We start from the raw sequence: 16,678 nt of genomic DNA, 5'->3' as shown, positions 1-16,678 counted from the left end.
TTTTGGTAACATGAGAAGAAGCTATGCATTTCATGAAAAAATTGCAGACTGCCTGATTGAAAGACGAGAATTACAGTTGCGTTCAAAAAAGAATGAAATCGCGTGAAGCTGCGCACCCACTTCCAACTTTGACGAGCTGCCATTTCTCTCTCGGTTGATATTTTTTCATGATAATTTCAAACAATCTAGTTCAATAATTCAACTAACACTTTACAAAATTTGAAGTATTTACAATGACGGGAAACATAAATAGAGGTATTTTCGTAAAAAAGAGAAATTTGAAATTGCTTCACTAAACTTGCTGTATCTTCGATAATTTTCATTGAAAAATCTTGAAATTTGGTCCAAAGATTTAAAATTTTTTGATCTAATAACAGGCCAAGTTTCATCAAAATCGATGAAGGTGATCAAAACTAGTGCCGGGTAGAAAATCAGGTTCATTATCGCCCAACATACGATTTCATTCATTTTTGGACGGATATTTGTATGGAATACATCGTAATCCATGTATTCTTGGTGTTTTCTTTGACAAAACCAAAATTTATCACAAATAATGTTGTAAAATGATAAAAACTTCATTCGTGCTTTCGGAAGAGAAAATGTTTCAACAGAGTTCAAAATAAGATGAACAGAGTTTCAGAAATGACCTACTTATTATTCCGATAAACAAATTTGATACACAATTAAAGCGAGTATTCTATTCGCACTTGTGTTTCAATACCAGCTCTGTTGGAACTATTTCTATATCTAAACAAAACAGGAATGAAGTTTCTATCAATTTACAACCTTCTTCGTAATAAATTTTGATTTTGTGAGAAAGAAAACCAAGAACACATGGATTACAATGTTTTCCATACAAACATACAAACATACGTCGAAAAAAGAATGAAATCGTATGTTGGGCGATTTTCTACCAAGCACCATTTTTGATCACTTTCATCGATTTTGACTTGGCCTGTTATTAGATCAAACATTTTTAAATCTTTGTACCAAATTTCAAGATTTTTCAATGAAAATTGTTGAAGATACAGCAAGTTTAGTGAAGCAATTTCAAATTTCTCTTTTTTACGAAAATACCTCTATTTATGTTTCCCGTCATTGTAAATACTTCAAATTTTGTAAAGTGTTAGTTGAATTATTGAACTAGATTGTTTGAAATTATCATGAAAAAATATCAACCGAGAGCGAAATGGCAGCTCGTCAAAGTTGAAAAAGGGTGCGCTGCTTCACGCGATTTCATTCTTTTTTGAACGGTCGGCCGAATATTCGGCGCCGAATACCGCCGAAAAACCGTTAAACCGAATATTCGGCTCACCGAATAGTTGAGCTAGGTATTCGGCCGAATAGGCCGAATATTTATTATTTCAAATTTATGCAAAAACAGACCTCTCAAATTTTTCAACTGATTTTGGATAATTTATAAAATATTCAAAAGTTATGTTGAAAAACCTTCAAAATCATCAAAAACTCACGGATTCAGTAAAACATTTAAGATGTATCCGTGTATTTTTCACTGTAGAAAGCTTTATACTTTGATTTACGTTTATTCCAAATTTACTTGATATATCTAGGCTTGCCCATAAATCAAATAAAAAATTTCCTTCGCCTAGTTTCTGTTCAGATTTTCCCTATTTTTTGCAAGTTTTTCAAAAAATCGTTCAGACTCGAAAGTGTAGATAAGTGTCGTAGAAAGTATTGTATGCTTGTAGTCAGAGATCATCGTTTTTTTTTGTCAACAATTTTGATGACATCTAGCAAAAATAAGACATTCATCTATTTCGAAATGAAAAAGCTATTTCAATAAGCTTAACACCTGTTTTGAAATGTTTTGTCCCAGATCTCACTGGAATCCAATCTCTTTTGTAATTAACGTCCTAGAACCTACTAGTAATCTGATGTCTTTTTAGCTAATGGTGGTAATTTTGAAAATGAAATAGACCTCTAGTTAAAAAAAATCTAATACATCTGGTTGGAAATGATCGACTTAAAAACATGAGGGACATTAAGATGGCAGAAATATAAGATTTCTAATAGAAATATCAGTAGAAATAGAAGTATTTCTATTGAAAACTCAACAGAATATTCGACCGAATATTCGGCCGAATAGTTGAAAAGGTCAATATTCGGTATTCGGCCGTTCGCCGAATACCACTGTTCGGTACATCTCTACTTTTGTCCCATTGAATTCGGATGATGTAGGTATGAGAATTGATACGAGCTTAACAAATTTATTGATAGTTTTTTCAAAAAAAAACTTCTCATGGCAGTCTTTAGGAACTCAAATAGTATAAATAAGTTCTGTTTATATCATAAAACATCCGTTAACCATCTTTTTGAATAATTGAAGTAAAGTAATAATAGAAATATAATATAATATTGAAATATAATACATAGAAATTCAGCCTCCAAAGCGGGACAAAGGAGGGAAGGATTTTTATTTCTGCCAGTGATGGGATTTCCAAAGAATAAAATTCGCTACTAAATATTAAGGCCTTAATAAATTTCATTTTTAAATGATAATTGTTACTGGCAACACTGCAGAAATTTTAAAACTTAAATGAAGTGAAAATTTCAAATCTGGAAACATCTTTTTAGAAAACAAAGGTTACATGTCTATTTCGTTGATATATTTCCATACATTTAGGAAGGAAGATGCACAAATATTTTTTTAATATATGCATCTTTTTTGCCATAGTTTTATTTTTTTCACTTTGACAAAATCATTTTTTACTTTTTCACATTAAAAATTGTTGGGAGCCGGGGAGCCCAAAACAATTGCAAATTATGAATCGGGTGTATTTACTTCAAATTTAATGGTTTTTGTGGAAATTGGACCTGGAATTTTTTTGCACAAAATTAAACAAATGTGTTTTGCTAAGTATTCGAATGCAACTCGAATTTTGAAATTTGATCCACCCCACCCTGAGATAATTGGGTTTGGATTTTAAGTTCAGTTTTTGGAAAATGTCCCTACTGTAAGCTAAATTTAAGTCATATAAACTCAACATTAACATTTTGTCAATACATACAAAGAGGGTTTTACTCACGATCTGTTGAATGAGATCAAAAGAATTACAATATGTCATAAGATGGCTGAGATATGGCCAATCAAAATTTTTATGTTTCTGAAGGGGTGATCCCAAACCTTTGGCCGGCAGTGAAACTCTGTTATTAGTTTTTTTTCTTCACTTTTAACTGATTTGTAGCTCATTTTCATTCATTTAACTACGTTTCTTTAGAACATTTTCACAATTTTTCCAAGTCTGTCATATGTGGAGAGATGAGCTTCCAACCTGAAAGGATTGGATTTTCAAAATTCTGTTTCAAGTTGAAATGCTTAAAACCGTATCATGCGTGTCAGTGCTTTCGTAGAGACACCACGATATTTTTAGAAATTAAAGATTCAATTAAGGTTAGCTAAGACAGGATCATGGATATTCAATAGGCGCACATCTAGCATCACTTTTAAAATGTTTTTAGCTGCAACAATCATTTAGGAGTTTTTTCGAAGCACAACAAAAACCAGATGATTGTGTATATTATTATTAATTTATCCATTTTCGTATAGAGCTACATATTTTCTATATTTAGATATTTAAGCCATGTTTCTCTGTAGTTCATTTTATACAACCGGCCGGATCATCATTCTAGAGGCTTTCAGCGAGTATGCTCCTTTGAATTTTTCCCAACACATCATTTTCCAATTAAAAGATTGGCTACCTTTGAGGTACACTCCGTTTAAATGACTGAAAATAAATTCAAGATGGAATTGTTCTGTGGTAATATAATGGATTTCCCAACAGGTTATGCCTCACCTTTTATAACATCCAGTTTGACCATACCAATAAGCACCTTCAAAATTGACCGGACAGTTCAAACCTGTATTCTCAACCATATCATAGGTCTGGAAAACGCCGTTGAGCGAATAGCTTAGTGAATCTCCAGCAGTGCCGGAGTATGTTCCCAAACTTCTCAGTCGATATTTATCCGCCGGACCTGCCACTAAAAACTCGCTGTACTGTGCCACCGCCTTGACACCATCGAAATCCTCCAGCACCACATGAAGTTGGTTTTTCTGGGAGTACGTTAGCTCGTGGATCCGATCAAGTCCTAGCCAAAATTCCCCGCTCCAATCGCCAAACCCTTTGACGTAGGAGTTCCAATCTCGATAGAAATTGGTAGAACCATTAAAGCGATTCTGGATGACTGCCCAGCCTCCACCTAGATACTGTTGGTCGCAATAAACCTCAATTGGTGAACCAAATCCGTATTGCGGTTGAATTTTGTAAACACCCGATATGTAAGATTTGATTTCCGCACATGAACGAGGAATCCTTTGATCATCGGCAAAAACCGAGATTGCCAAAAACAGAACTATTGCACCAAGTATCTGCATTGTTGATGGAGAAGTGAACTGATAATTCTTTGAGCAGAGGGATGTCTTTTTATAGCTAATAGCTAATTTTGCAAACGGTCTACAAGATAAGAATATCCACATTTATTGCTCATCAACACTTAGTTGAAAAGACCTAAGCTATTAAGATAAAGATTAAAGAATACGATGATTAGTCTCTTCTTGTTTTGTTTCTTGGAAAATATTCTAAAAGAGACAAGTCTATTCAATTCACTTATAATTTATACATGTCTCGGGATAACCGTTATCTAAGTAATCAAGCTAAATGGTCTCATTTTTCTTTTCGTTATGGATCATCTTTGCATGTACGTAGATATGCACTAAAAATGCACTTTTTTTTCAAATGGCTTTAAAATAAACCAAGAGAGATAATTATGTTCTATAAATTCTCTAAGAAAGGTGGCATTATGAACTTCCTGGCAATTATAAAGTTAACACTTACACTCAAGGTCTTGCGAACAGAGATTTTTTCCAAGCAAAATTAGTATCAGAAAATTACATGATCTTAAAAGATGTTTAAAAATAAGTGTTAACAAGTAAGTCACGAAATTTGGAATTTAGTCTTAACACTAGAAAGACCGCACCAGTCAAAATGACTGGTTGAACACTTTGTTTGTTGAATATCTTTTAAAAAATTTTAAAATACGAATTTTCATGAATTTTAAATCTCTACAAAACTGTGTATTTTTTATTTTACTAGCTCTTTTAAAAAGCGAGAAAAATTTCACCATGGACACTCGGACCGTGACCAGTCAAAATGACTGGTAAAATTCACAACCGTATAACTTAAAACAGATAATTTTTTTCGCTTGCTTTTGGTTTTATTTGCAATCTACATTCAAGACAATGAGCCCTAATTGGTTTATGGTGGGCAGAAGTGTGTCATTCGTTATGAAATTATTGATTTTTGATGCGAAGTCATGAAGATTTGTAGAAAAAGTTCTCGAATTGGCCGCTGTGTGGGGCTTCAAGCACTTGACTCCCACTTTTTTTGGTCTGTTTTGTTGCTCAACTATAATCGAACTTTCTGTCAAAATTTGGCGAAATTTCATCAAGATTTGTAATAGTTATGTTAGATTTAATACATGTCCATTCGGGTAATCAAGTAGTTTAAGTTGAAAAATATGTTTTATACTAAACTAGAATGAGTAAAATAATTATGAATTGTGTACGTATTTATTCAAATTTGAAGACATCAGCTATGAAACTGAATAATTTAAATGATATTTCAACATGGGTGCACGGAATATTTTTTATACGCTGGTTATCCACCATGGGTGCACGTATTCACCGCAGTTTCTGCCCAAGTATGTATTCACACGCATTCTTAGATTATTAGCTTCAACAAATTTCCAATGCAAGTTCAAGGTATTCCGGCACCCGTGTATATACCTGGCCAGCTGGCAACTGATTGAACATTTTTATTGAACATTCTTATTATATGAGGAAACACATCTTACCTGTCGGCAACTTACGGGGTTTGAACCCAAGAGTTTTCTCGCCGATACCGGGAATCGAACCCAGTACGCCTGACATTCCTAGAACAGACTCGCGCCAGTCTATCTGATAAACCACATCGGCGCTAAGATATTTCAACATGGGTGCACGGAATGGCTGTAAATTCGCCGTTGTAAATTATATAGAAATAAATAGTTTTCAACTTGCTTCAGAACACAAAATATTTTAGAGTTAGATATGATAGATATTTGGAATGCAGTATTGGTTAATCGTAAAACTTTTAAGGAAAAACAAATCAACGTGTACATTTGACAATGTTGATTCATAATTTTTATTTTCACTATTTTCCGTCGCACGACATAACTTGATGCATATAATTTCTAAAATTCATTCGGTCCATGGTAACCGTTTTCGAATTTCTTGTATGTTTATAAGCTCTTATCAGATAAATAAACGATTGCAAAAACTTGTTTTTTGAAAATAAATAGATAAATAGTTTTATTATTTCAAGATTTAATTGAAATAATTCTTTTCCAGGAATGAAAAAACGGAACCTTAAATAAAAATCGTTATTTGAATCATAATGTCTCAACATGAAAGACATGGTTTCGTCTTTGATTTAGTTAAGATTTGTTAAAATGCTTTTTAAAAATTTGCAAAGAGTCCAATATTTGATTAAACGCGATGAATCCGTGCACCCATAGTGAAAAACCATGTACATATCACAATTTTTTATTTGAATCTATAAAAGTCTTTAATCTTTACCTTTAGCATGCAAAAAAAATGGATTTGGTTGAATGGCGGTGAATCCGTGCACCCATAATAAATTGCTCTACTTATAGAAAAAATATGCTTCAAAACCTACAATATCAGGTAAAATTTATAGGCAACGTGTAGAAAAATTTTGGAGCGATGGATGCTAGAAAATATCTACTAAAACCAAATTGAAGTGAAACCGTGCACCCATGGTCAATACCTATAGCCATCTAACATGATTTTATAATAAGATTGATAATGTGTTTTTGTAATTTTTTGATAATTATTTGAAACATTAATTTTATGACATACACGCATTCGCCAACTATGCAAAAATGAGGTGACTCCGTGCACCCATGGTGAAAAAATATTTCCATTTTATAATACCTTTACCAGTCATTTTGACTGGTCACGGTCCGAGTAGGTATATTCAATTGCCGGTCCTTCTAGAGTTAAATCACCCTATGTTTGAGACATTTCATCTTACGACACTAAATATTTACATATGTGCCGTTCATGAAAACTTATTTTTAATGTGTAAATATCGATTTGCAATTCAAACAACCTTTTGCATTAAAACACTAAACTTGACACATACAAAAACCAAGGATGGAAAAATCATTAACCAGCATGAACGCTAATGATTCTCAATCGCCGCTTCTTTTTCGGTGGTAGCAAGGGGCTGAAAGAGAAGGAAATTTCCGAACTGACATTTCAGTACCGCACTGACGTTTTGGTACCAAAATGCCATTGAAATCAAAGGGGAACTGACGTTGTGGTTCCAAAAAGTCGGTACGGTCCGTTTGTATGTGATTTAACAGTCCTTCAGTGCTTCAGTCCTTTGGGTGGTAGCATCGGCGATGCGAATGTGACCAGTCGAAAGCTGATTGTTCGAATTGGAAATCCCGAACGAATAAACATTGACAAGCTTCGTGTGAACGAACCGAACACGACACATTCACCACAGTAAATTGGATCGCTTTTTGTTTTCACCACGACGTTCGTTGGGCGAATTGATTCGCAAATGATTGACAAACACAATCATCAAACGATTGCAATCGCGATTGTATTGGCGAATGTTTCGCAATGGAATTTTCCGGTAAATAATTAAGCCATCGGGTGTTTATTTTTGGGCTAAATTTGTGCGTTACGTCGCTCGTCAACGTTGTGTTTTGTTATGATGTTATTATCACTTGTGTTAAGCCTAGTCCACACCTGGCAACCCGAAAAGAGTAAATGTACTCTTTTTTGATCGAGAATGTGAAATTTTACCAAATGTACTCTTTTTTTGAAAGACATTTGATCTGAAAAACCAAGGCATTTCTTCCATTTGAAGTTGTTTCACATCTTAAGCCAAAACTATGAAAAGAATAAAGCTTACAACAAATTACCTTAAAATTTTGGTCTAAAAAAACATGCATTTTAGTCCTTGTAAACAGTGAGCCCGATAAGCGCCTTTGAGTATTCAAATAGAAAATAATATGAACAAAATTCAAGTATTGTACAAGAATATTTTTATTAATAATTGTCATGAAAGTCGCATAACCTTCAAGACATTAACAGTTGAATGTTAATATACGCAGTTGAATCCCGCTCATCAAAGTTCCGGTTATCCGATCCTCCGCTTTATTCTAGCCACCATTTTTGTCCAAAATCCATGTAAAAATGTTTTTTTTATTGCGATATATTGTTAAGCTATTAAATGGACATCTCTGGCAAATTTAAAATATAAACTTGCCAGAAACGTCGATTAAATAGAAAAATAAAATCCATGTGAGATCCGAGCTATGCGCCTGGATGATATGCAATACCAGAGCAAATGGAGAGCGCGATTGCCGTAACACAAAAATTTAGCCGCAAAATAAACACCCGAAGGCTTAATCCTTTACCGGGAAATTCCTTGGCGAAACATTCGTCAATACAATCGCCATTGCAATCGTTTGGTGATTGTGCTTGCGAATCAGTTCGAATGTCCGTGGTGAAAATAAAAAGCGATCCAGTTTACTACGGTGAATGTTTTGTGCTTCGGTTCGTTTACCCGAAGCTTGTCAAAGTTCATTCGTTCGGGATTGCATTCGTAAGCGTTCAGTTTGGTGTGTGAACTTTTTCCATTCCCGATTGCTTTGATTGGCAGTTAGAACTGAACGAATTCACCACCGATGGCAAATTGATCGTTCTTCGATGCGATTTTTTCCATGCCTGACAAAAACCCTACCTCGTCTTTAGAATGGGTTTTTTAAGTATCTAAAACTTCACAGGAACTGAGAAGTGTTTTTTCAGCGAAAAAATTTCTAGTGCTGTAGAACCCTAATGTTAAAAGTTAATTTGTGGATAATAATATCAAATTCTTGAAAGAAAAAAGTGATTTTTCCATCTAGAAGAAAATGGATATGAGTAGTCAACTAAGCTAAGCCAAGCATAACCAAACGGGAAATGAGTTTAAAACGAACTGTTTAAGTTCAAATTTGATGAATGTGTATCGTTTTCCTCCCTAATATTATCCGAGTTAGGTAAGCTACTAATGGGTTGCAAAAACCTCCGAATGGTCGGCAGTTGTGGCGTTTTCTGTTTTTTTCTTGGGTCAACCTATCCTATTTTGGTTGTTTCCTAGTATGGTTTCTTTATTTTCTACCAGATTCAGGGTATTGTCAGGTAAATTATAGTAGGTATATCTTTCTACATAAGAATTTGAACAACCAAGTCCTGGTCCGATGTTCAAATAGAATTAAAAATCTGGAATAATTATATTATTATTTTTTTTATTTAGAAATTGATGAATCGAAATCAGAACTTATTATAAGAGTACGACATTTTAAAATTTCACCATTCAGCAAAAAGCTTCAGAAAATAACAAAATATCAAAATTTGACAGTCAGTTTTGAATTCATAGCCATTTTTACCAAACACTGTTCTTAAATGAAGGTTGCCAGATTACCCGGTTTTATCCGGGTTTTTGCTTGGATATTTAATACAAAATTTTGGAACAGTCCGGCCTGGTCCGGATGCCGGATTTCATTGGAAAAAGCCCGGATTTATTCACTTTATTTAGCAAATCAAACCAAAAAAAAGAAACAAATTTGGTTGCAAAAACTATTATTTATGCTTCCGAAACGAATTTTTTTTGAGCAAGTTTAATAATAAAGTTAAATAAAAAAAATAATCATGAAAGATTCTTTGGAAGCCAAAAATACGATTTGAAATTTGCCAATAAGTTTTGATGAAAAAATATTTTTTAATTTTTTTTTCTTGATTTTTGGTGAGTCATGTCTAGGATTTGTTAAAATTTGCTGTAGGCAAGAAATTTTGGTCGACAATTTTGAAATCAAATGCCCGGATTTTGCCAGGTGTTTATATAAAATTGCTCGGATTTGTCCAGCTCTGATAAGTGCTGAAAAAATTCTGGCAACCTTATCTTAAATGTTTGGTTTTTCAAATGTGTAGTTGCATAATAAGAAGCATTAACATTTTGTTGTGAGCCTAGCGCTGGTAATGAAAAATATTGCGGATTTTTTTCACATTTTCTTGTACAAAAATGTATGTATTAGATATTTTCATTCTTAAAATGACATTTATAACGAGAAATTCATTAAAGAGTTAATAAAGTGATTATTTTTAAATCAACACATAAACGAATTGCAAAAATTATCTTTAAATCAACATTTTATCGCAGTAAAAATTATATATACCTAGATTGTTTTATAAAAGGATGGATATATTGTATTAAAGTATATCGAAATAGGCAAATTGAGAAAATAAGCTAAGAATGTCTATCTATAGGGGAGAATGGGGATTCTTGATCCCCTTTTCCTAATTTTCATTATATCTTTTTGGGAAAATTTAGCAACTCACCGTCTTTTACATTTTCTGACAGCGCGTAATTTTAAGTTTATATGCTCCAAAGGTTACAACCATACATGAACTCGTAGATAAACTAGAAGCTATTCAGTGAGTCTTGAAAAATTTTGATATTTTTCAAATTACAGGAGACTTGATCCTTTACTAACAGGAGACTTGATCTTTAATTCAGAGTGTCATGACCCTAGGCAAAAATCTAGTAATGTAGTATACTACGGAAAGGGGTCGCGCAACAAACTTGAAGTTTATATAGAATTATGTGAATTTTGTTCGGGATGAGCAATAAAAAATAGTTTTACACCTTTAATTTTGGTTTTTATCAACCGAGTTTTCTTTCAATTTGATTGTTTTTAAAGCTTCAATTATGAAAATATTTCATCTGAAGAATGTTTTTCGATATGTATAAATTGTTACTTCCGGCTCGTGCTAACAATGAAAGCTCGATTTCCAAATTCGTAACGTTCCCTTTTATTCGTTCGAAACTCTACCGGGACACGTTTTAAATTTCAACGATTTCAAAATTGATTAAATAGATGAATAATCTTTAGTACAATTCTCGATCTCAAGTTCGATACTATCGCACTATTACAAATTCAAAACCGCGCTCTTGTGTGGTATTGTAGCCTAAATTCAAGTAGTTAAACGTTAGAATATCACTTCACATACTAAGCGTAAAACATACCTGTGCTATAGTTCCTGCGCAGATTCTCAATTTGTCCCTTCCGTGCCTTGAATTAGTTGCAGATGCCTAGATTTAAGTAATTTGAAGTTAGATTTAAATACAAGATTGGATATTCCTACTATAGGCCTACCTTAGCACTATGATGGGGTTTGAGGCGGCAAAAAGTCAAAAACTGAACTTTATCGGATCGTTTTTTTATTTTTACTTGTTAATAACTTAATGTTTGCCTTAGATATTCCCAGTTTTTCAACTCATTATCCTGGATACTGAACGCACCACAGACATCAGACTTTGAAAAATTGAAAAATTTATATAATCAAGAAAAAAATTTATGCCACGTATGTTTCTATGTAAAAATTTTTTTTCTTAAATTTAAAGTACACCATATGAAAGCTTATATTAAAAGCTATCATTTGAACCATTCAAAAAATTTACACACTAAATTGATCTATGATAAAAATGAGTAAATAATTATTATTTTCAAAAGTCAAAAACTTTGAAGCCTCACCAAAAAAAAGCCCCGCGTTTCCCCATACTCATTTTACTATCAAGATCTAGTTTAAGGTCCTAAACATACAATGATAGAGATTCCAGGCACCTCAAAGCACCGTTTTTTGAGTTATAGTCGAATAAAGCTGAAAATATCATGCAAATGGGTAATTTTTACCTATTAATGAGTATAAATTTAACAAAGTTGATGGTGGTATGTCAAAACAAATGTTTCTCATGATTAATCAATCATTTCACACATTTTTCTCTTGAGTTTCATTCGAACATTCGAACTCATCGAATTATCATAAAACATTTATTAAGCTTAAAAAACGGCTTTATAAGCGTCGACAAACGACCATTCATGTATTTTTCTTTGATCGACCCTTCAGAAGCTAATTTTTTGAAACTCAATATCTTTTTTTATCATAACCCTTATTGGAATGGGACTTTGGAATGAAATATTTGTCATAATTAAAGCTGTGATTGAAGCTTCGTGAAAAATTATAATGAAAAGAAATCGGCCGATAGAGATTTAAGAATTTGGTGCAAAAGTGGGTTTTGATGTTCCTTCCAAACAAAATTTCGCATAATTGCATAAAAATTTCAGGCTCATTGCGTCATCTCTTTCCGTGGTCCGATCCCCCAAATTCAGCATTGGGATTTGTGCTAGGCCTAGGATCAATTTTAGCTTGCAGTTTATAAAATTTTACAAGTTTGCTGATTTGGACACTCTAGTGTTTATTAACGAAAGTAAATCGCTCTCAAATAAATTTAAATAAAAATCAGCGATTTGTTGGTTGTAATGAATTTATAGTTTCTGAAATTTTCATAAATTTAGATCGAATAGAAGAGCAGAAAAGTACGGTTTTATTATAAAATCAGAAAAGTGGCGCGTTGTGACGTCACGATTTTTATTGCTTATAGTGTTAAAGCTATTCGTCCAATTAAAATACTTTTGCCTCCGAAATACAGCAAGCAATAAAAGTTATGGACTTAGAGGTATATTTTTTTTCAATGTGCGCAATGAACCGTAAAATTTACATACAATATACCAAAAAACTGTTTTGTAAACTTTGTAATGTCACGCTGGAATGGGCATTTAGAACTAATTTTGATCAGATCAATATTTTGTGCATAGCATACTTTAAAAAAGTGATGAAAAATAAATGTTAAGGCCATGTTTCTAGACGTAAATTAAAGTTGGGAAGTTATCGTTACATTTTCTGTTATTATCGTTTCCACGTTACTTATATTTTTAAAGTAGCATATCGCAACATCTGATCTGAGAATAGTTTTTTCCAGGATTCAATAAATCAATCCTTCCTCAATATATTTTTAATAGCTCATTTGCACCGTACATACAGTTCTAAGGGTAATCTGAAAGATACCATCAATAATTCTTTCATTATTGAGAAGAACCCCTCGCTTTAGTGTTGCTTCTTTAATCAAATCAATCCGTTGGCACGAATGCGGTTAGCTTTACTGGTTTGAATACGAACCCCACCATTTTCATTCATAAAACAAATGCTACTCAACCTAACTTACATTCCTTCTGTCCTGAGAAAGGTACCTATTCGATGACTTGGTACCTTCCCTTTTTTTTCTTCCCCGATGACCAACGTTTGGGTCATTTGCCTATAGGATAGAAACGATTAAAAAATTGAAACACGCAACCACGACTACAGATTTTGGTTATTAAAAAAATGTCCTATAAGCTTTTTCAAGTTTTCATAACAATGACTTATTTTGAAAGAAAATTGGTGGTATTGTCAAGAGCTACTCTTAAAAAAAGTTGATCGAAGTAGTAAATTATGAGTCTCACCTTTGTTTCAGCTTAAGCCACAAAGTCTTTTTTCGAGGAGTAATATATTCGTCCGTTCTTAATTTGAGCTTAAAACGAAAACATCAAATATAAGTTCAAGGACGTCCTTGAAGAAAGGATCCACTGTATTTTTTTCGTCTATCATACCTTTTCTCGGCCTCCAAAATATGAGCAAAGCAGAGAGGGTGGAAGACGCCTCGAAATTATGCCGAAAAGATATGCTGACTAACGTCGTACATCGTAAATCATGTCTTTTCTTCATAGTTCTGGAAAATCCACTTTCCAAGGACTGATAAACCCCGCAATGCGTATAAAAGTCAAAAAAGACTCATTTTCGATTTCATGTTAAAGGTTATCGACATTTGACATCATGTTTTACCATTAGTTTCGATTGTAGTAATTAGCTTCAGGATATTTTCAACGACCTAAATGTCGATGCCGAGAATAAAAATACGTTAATAATTAATCAACTCTGGTGTCAAAACCAGGTGCCAACTGTTGACAAACAACTGTTGTTCAATTCAAGCAGCTACACCCTCATAGCAGCTTGAATTTAAAATTAGTTCCCCTAGAAGCTGCCGAAGAAAGTTTTATGAGGTGCTCTTTAAAAGTCCCAAAGTGTGACATGGCACTCAAAATCACGACTCCAATGTCACCGTCAATCAAGGCAAGTACACATTCCAAAATAGTAGGTACCAGTCTCTAAGTTCAGCGGAAACACAACCTAAACATTTCGTGCCAGAAGCATTCGGTAAACAAGTATGACCTACTAACGGGCCCATTAAACTGCACCTGGTTGAACTGCAGCGATCTTTTCCCTGTACACCCCACTTTTACTCCGGCGGTCTCTCACATCACGTGTTGCCTAATGTGTCGTAATTGCCACCAGGTGGCATTTCTAGCTGACACACTGACAAGCATCAGATTGGTGGAAATAAATTAAGATCCAAAACAACAGCACACGAATGTGGAAAACCCAATTAATAAGCTTGGGGAAGACACATCTCGAAGACCAATTAATTTATTTTTTAAATGATACAAATTATGAGTATGAGTATGTTCTCAGAAAAACATCACTCTATAGCTTATTCTTTCATCAAATAACTTCGAGGCATTAATTTGAGTTCAATAAGTGTAATTTGTGATCAGACACACACACAACTGCCCCATTGCGTGCCCGTATCACGACAAATAGCCGAGGCCATTAGCCTCTAATGTCTTCAATGTTTGAAATTGATACGATTGGAATTCATCCTTTTTTGTCCTACATTTGAAACTTCCACAGCCTTCTCCGGCACAGTAAGAATTTGAATTTACTGACCCAATTCATTCATTTCAAACATAAGAACGTTGAACTTAATATGGATTTGATTGAGGTTATGCAGTTACTAATAAAATGGTGGCTCCAGAGAGTAAATTCTCAATCACTCAGTTGATAGGTAAACAATACATCTTTCAAGTTCAAAATACCTAAAGTGTTCTTGAAATAAAATCTTTTTTGTTATGGCTAAGCTTTGAGCAACAAGAAACGGAATACCTGCATTTTGTCTTACAAGGACCAGTGTCAATTTTATGTCTTAACGAGTTCAAGATTGTTGAAGGAGTCAGATACAAAATAGCTGCTTCACACTCTAGTTGAACAATCTATTGAGATTGAACGTCAGGAAGCCCAGATCATTCTTTTCCCGGGAAGCGCTGAAGTCCGGTACGTTGCTGAAAGATTTCATCGAAACTCGAATCACTCTCACACGAAAAAAATAATCATGGAGCTTTCATCGGTTGTGGTTTAAACAAAAACTCCAAAGCATGCTGTTAAAATTTTCGAATTAACGGTTAAAGTACAGAGAATTTAAAGTCTTGTTCGTCAATATTATTATGGCGCTAGTGTTTTGTCCCCAAAATGTCTCAGAAGCCGATAGTACCTGCTAAGAGGTAAAACGAGGCTGAATAACTGAATTCATATCTCTCGTTGTACGAACACGGACTCTTCAAAATAACTCCACCAGTGTGTGATTGATGTGTTTGATAGATTTCTGCTAATTTTTCCAAGTTTCTTTTCAGAATAACGTGTTTTTCTAAAAAAAATAGCTCCTGATGCCGATTCGAACTTCGTCAATTCTGGACTAGTGTATAATTCCAGTTATAAGGTAGATGATAAGCTTAAATCTTAGTTTTTCAAAATGTGGTTTCAATTGAAGACTGTCTGATTTCAACATATGAATTCACATCACAATTATTTTTTTTATTTTGAATTGAATTTTTATATTTCTTCATTCAGCTTTCAAGTTCTATGTTTTCCAGAAATTCGCAAAGAAAGTGCACAATGGTAAAAATCTTTAATTAATTAACGCTATAAAAGTTAATTACCAAGACTTAACGTATTAAAACGTCACAGTTGTGGAACGTTTATTTAATTTAAAAACATTTTTATATTCACTGCAATGCACAATATGCTTGAGCAAAGAAATAAGCTTGGAAGTTTGTGGTCGAGACATCTCGATTTTTCAAATATTCTCGACTTTTTCTGGCATTTTACTCATTAATATAAAATCCCGACATTTTCATGCTCCTCCCAAATGATTAACAATCCTGGAATAAACGATTATAGATTGTAAATTTTCTGAGAGAACGTTCTGTTATGATGAAATGAATGTATTTTAGGATTTCATAGTAATTAATAATCCATGAAAAATTTTCCCGGTTTTGATTTGAAATTCCCGGTTTTTTCCCGGTTTTCCCGGTCTCATTTTAATTTCCCGGTTTTTTCCCGGTTTTCCCGGTTTGCTGGCCACCCTGATACTCATTTTGGCATCTTGCGTTGCTTTTCATTATCAGTTGTACCTCGTGTATCAGCCAATGCAAGATGTGTGTAGTCACCCTATGCTATGCTATGCTATGCTATGCTATGAAATAAAATCTTTTTTGTTATACTGTTTTTCCTAGGTTCTGTGTACAATAATATTACGAAAATATGGTATGATGAAGACTTTCCTTGAGTAAACTGGAATCCCTATAGCTTTTATATCTTTCAACCAAAATTTGTAACACTCTCTAAAACACAATATTTCAATTTAAGTTTATCTATAATCAAAAATCTTTACATTTTTTTATTAAGAAGACAACTGTATGAAAGATAATTTTAAGATAGCCGGGATGGTGGGCTCAGCCCATATATCCGCCAATAAATAAAAAAAAATGC

General features: G+C 33.5%; 2 protein-coding genes across 4 annotated transcripts in view; one reads left to right on the top strand and one right to left on the bottom strand.

Moving 5' to 3' along the window:
- LOC129748435 (uncharacterized) overlaps positions 1-16,678 on the top strand; it is a 60,692-nt gene that overhangs the window by 30,724 nt on the left and 13,290 nt on the right. The window lies entirely within an intron of this gene.
- LOC129748436 (ficolin-2-like) lies at positions 3,609-5,191 on the bottom strand. Of its 3 annotated transcripts, none has more exons than XM_055743062.1 (3): positions 5,143-5,191; positions 3,816-4,534; positions 3,609-3,746 (listed from the first exon to the last, which is right to left on the bottom strand). In XM_055743062.1, the coding sequence occupies exons 2-3, from the start codon at positions 4,496-4,498 to the stop codon at positions 3,623-3,625; spliced, it is 807 nt and encodes a 268-aa protein (XP_055599037.1). In that variant the 5' UTR covers positions 4,499-4,534; positions 5,143-5,191; the 3' UTR covers positions 3,609-3,622. The 3 variants fall into 3 exon arrangements, with proteins under 3 accessions (XP_055599037.1, XP_055599038.1, XP_055599039.1); XM_055743063.1 differs by lacking the exon at positions 5,143-5,191 and adding an exon at positions 4,857-5,135; XM_055743064.1 differs by lacking the exon at positions 5,143-5,191 and adding an exon at positions 4,857-5,135 and having other exon boundaries at positions 3,816-4,475.

Source organism: Uranotaenia lowii, chromosome 2 (assembly GCF_029784155.1).
Source record: "Uranotaenia lowii strain MFRU-FL chromosome 2, ASM2978415v1, whole genome shotgun sequence".
NCBI classification, from domain to species: Eukaryota; Metazoa; Arthropoda; class Insecta; order Diptera; family Culicidae; genus Uranotaenia; species Uranotaenia lowii.
This window is presented reverse-complemented; position numbering and strand designations above follow the sequence as displayed.

Coding starts and splice junctions, on each gene's coding strand:
- LOC129748436 (XM_055743062.1), bottom strand. CDS start 4,498: ATGTGGATATTCTTATCTTGTAGACCGTTTGCAAAATTAGCTATTAGC. Junction 3,747..3,815: donor CAAACTGGATGTTATAAAAG/GTGAGGCATAAC, acceptor ATTTATTTTCAG/TCATTTAAACGGAGTGTACC.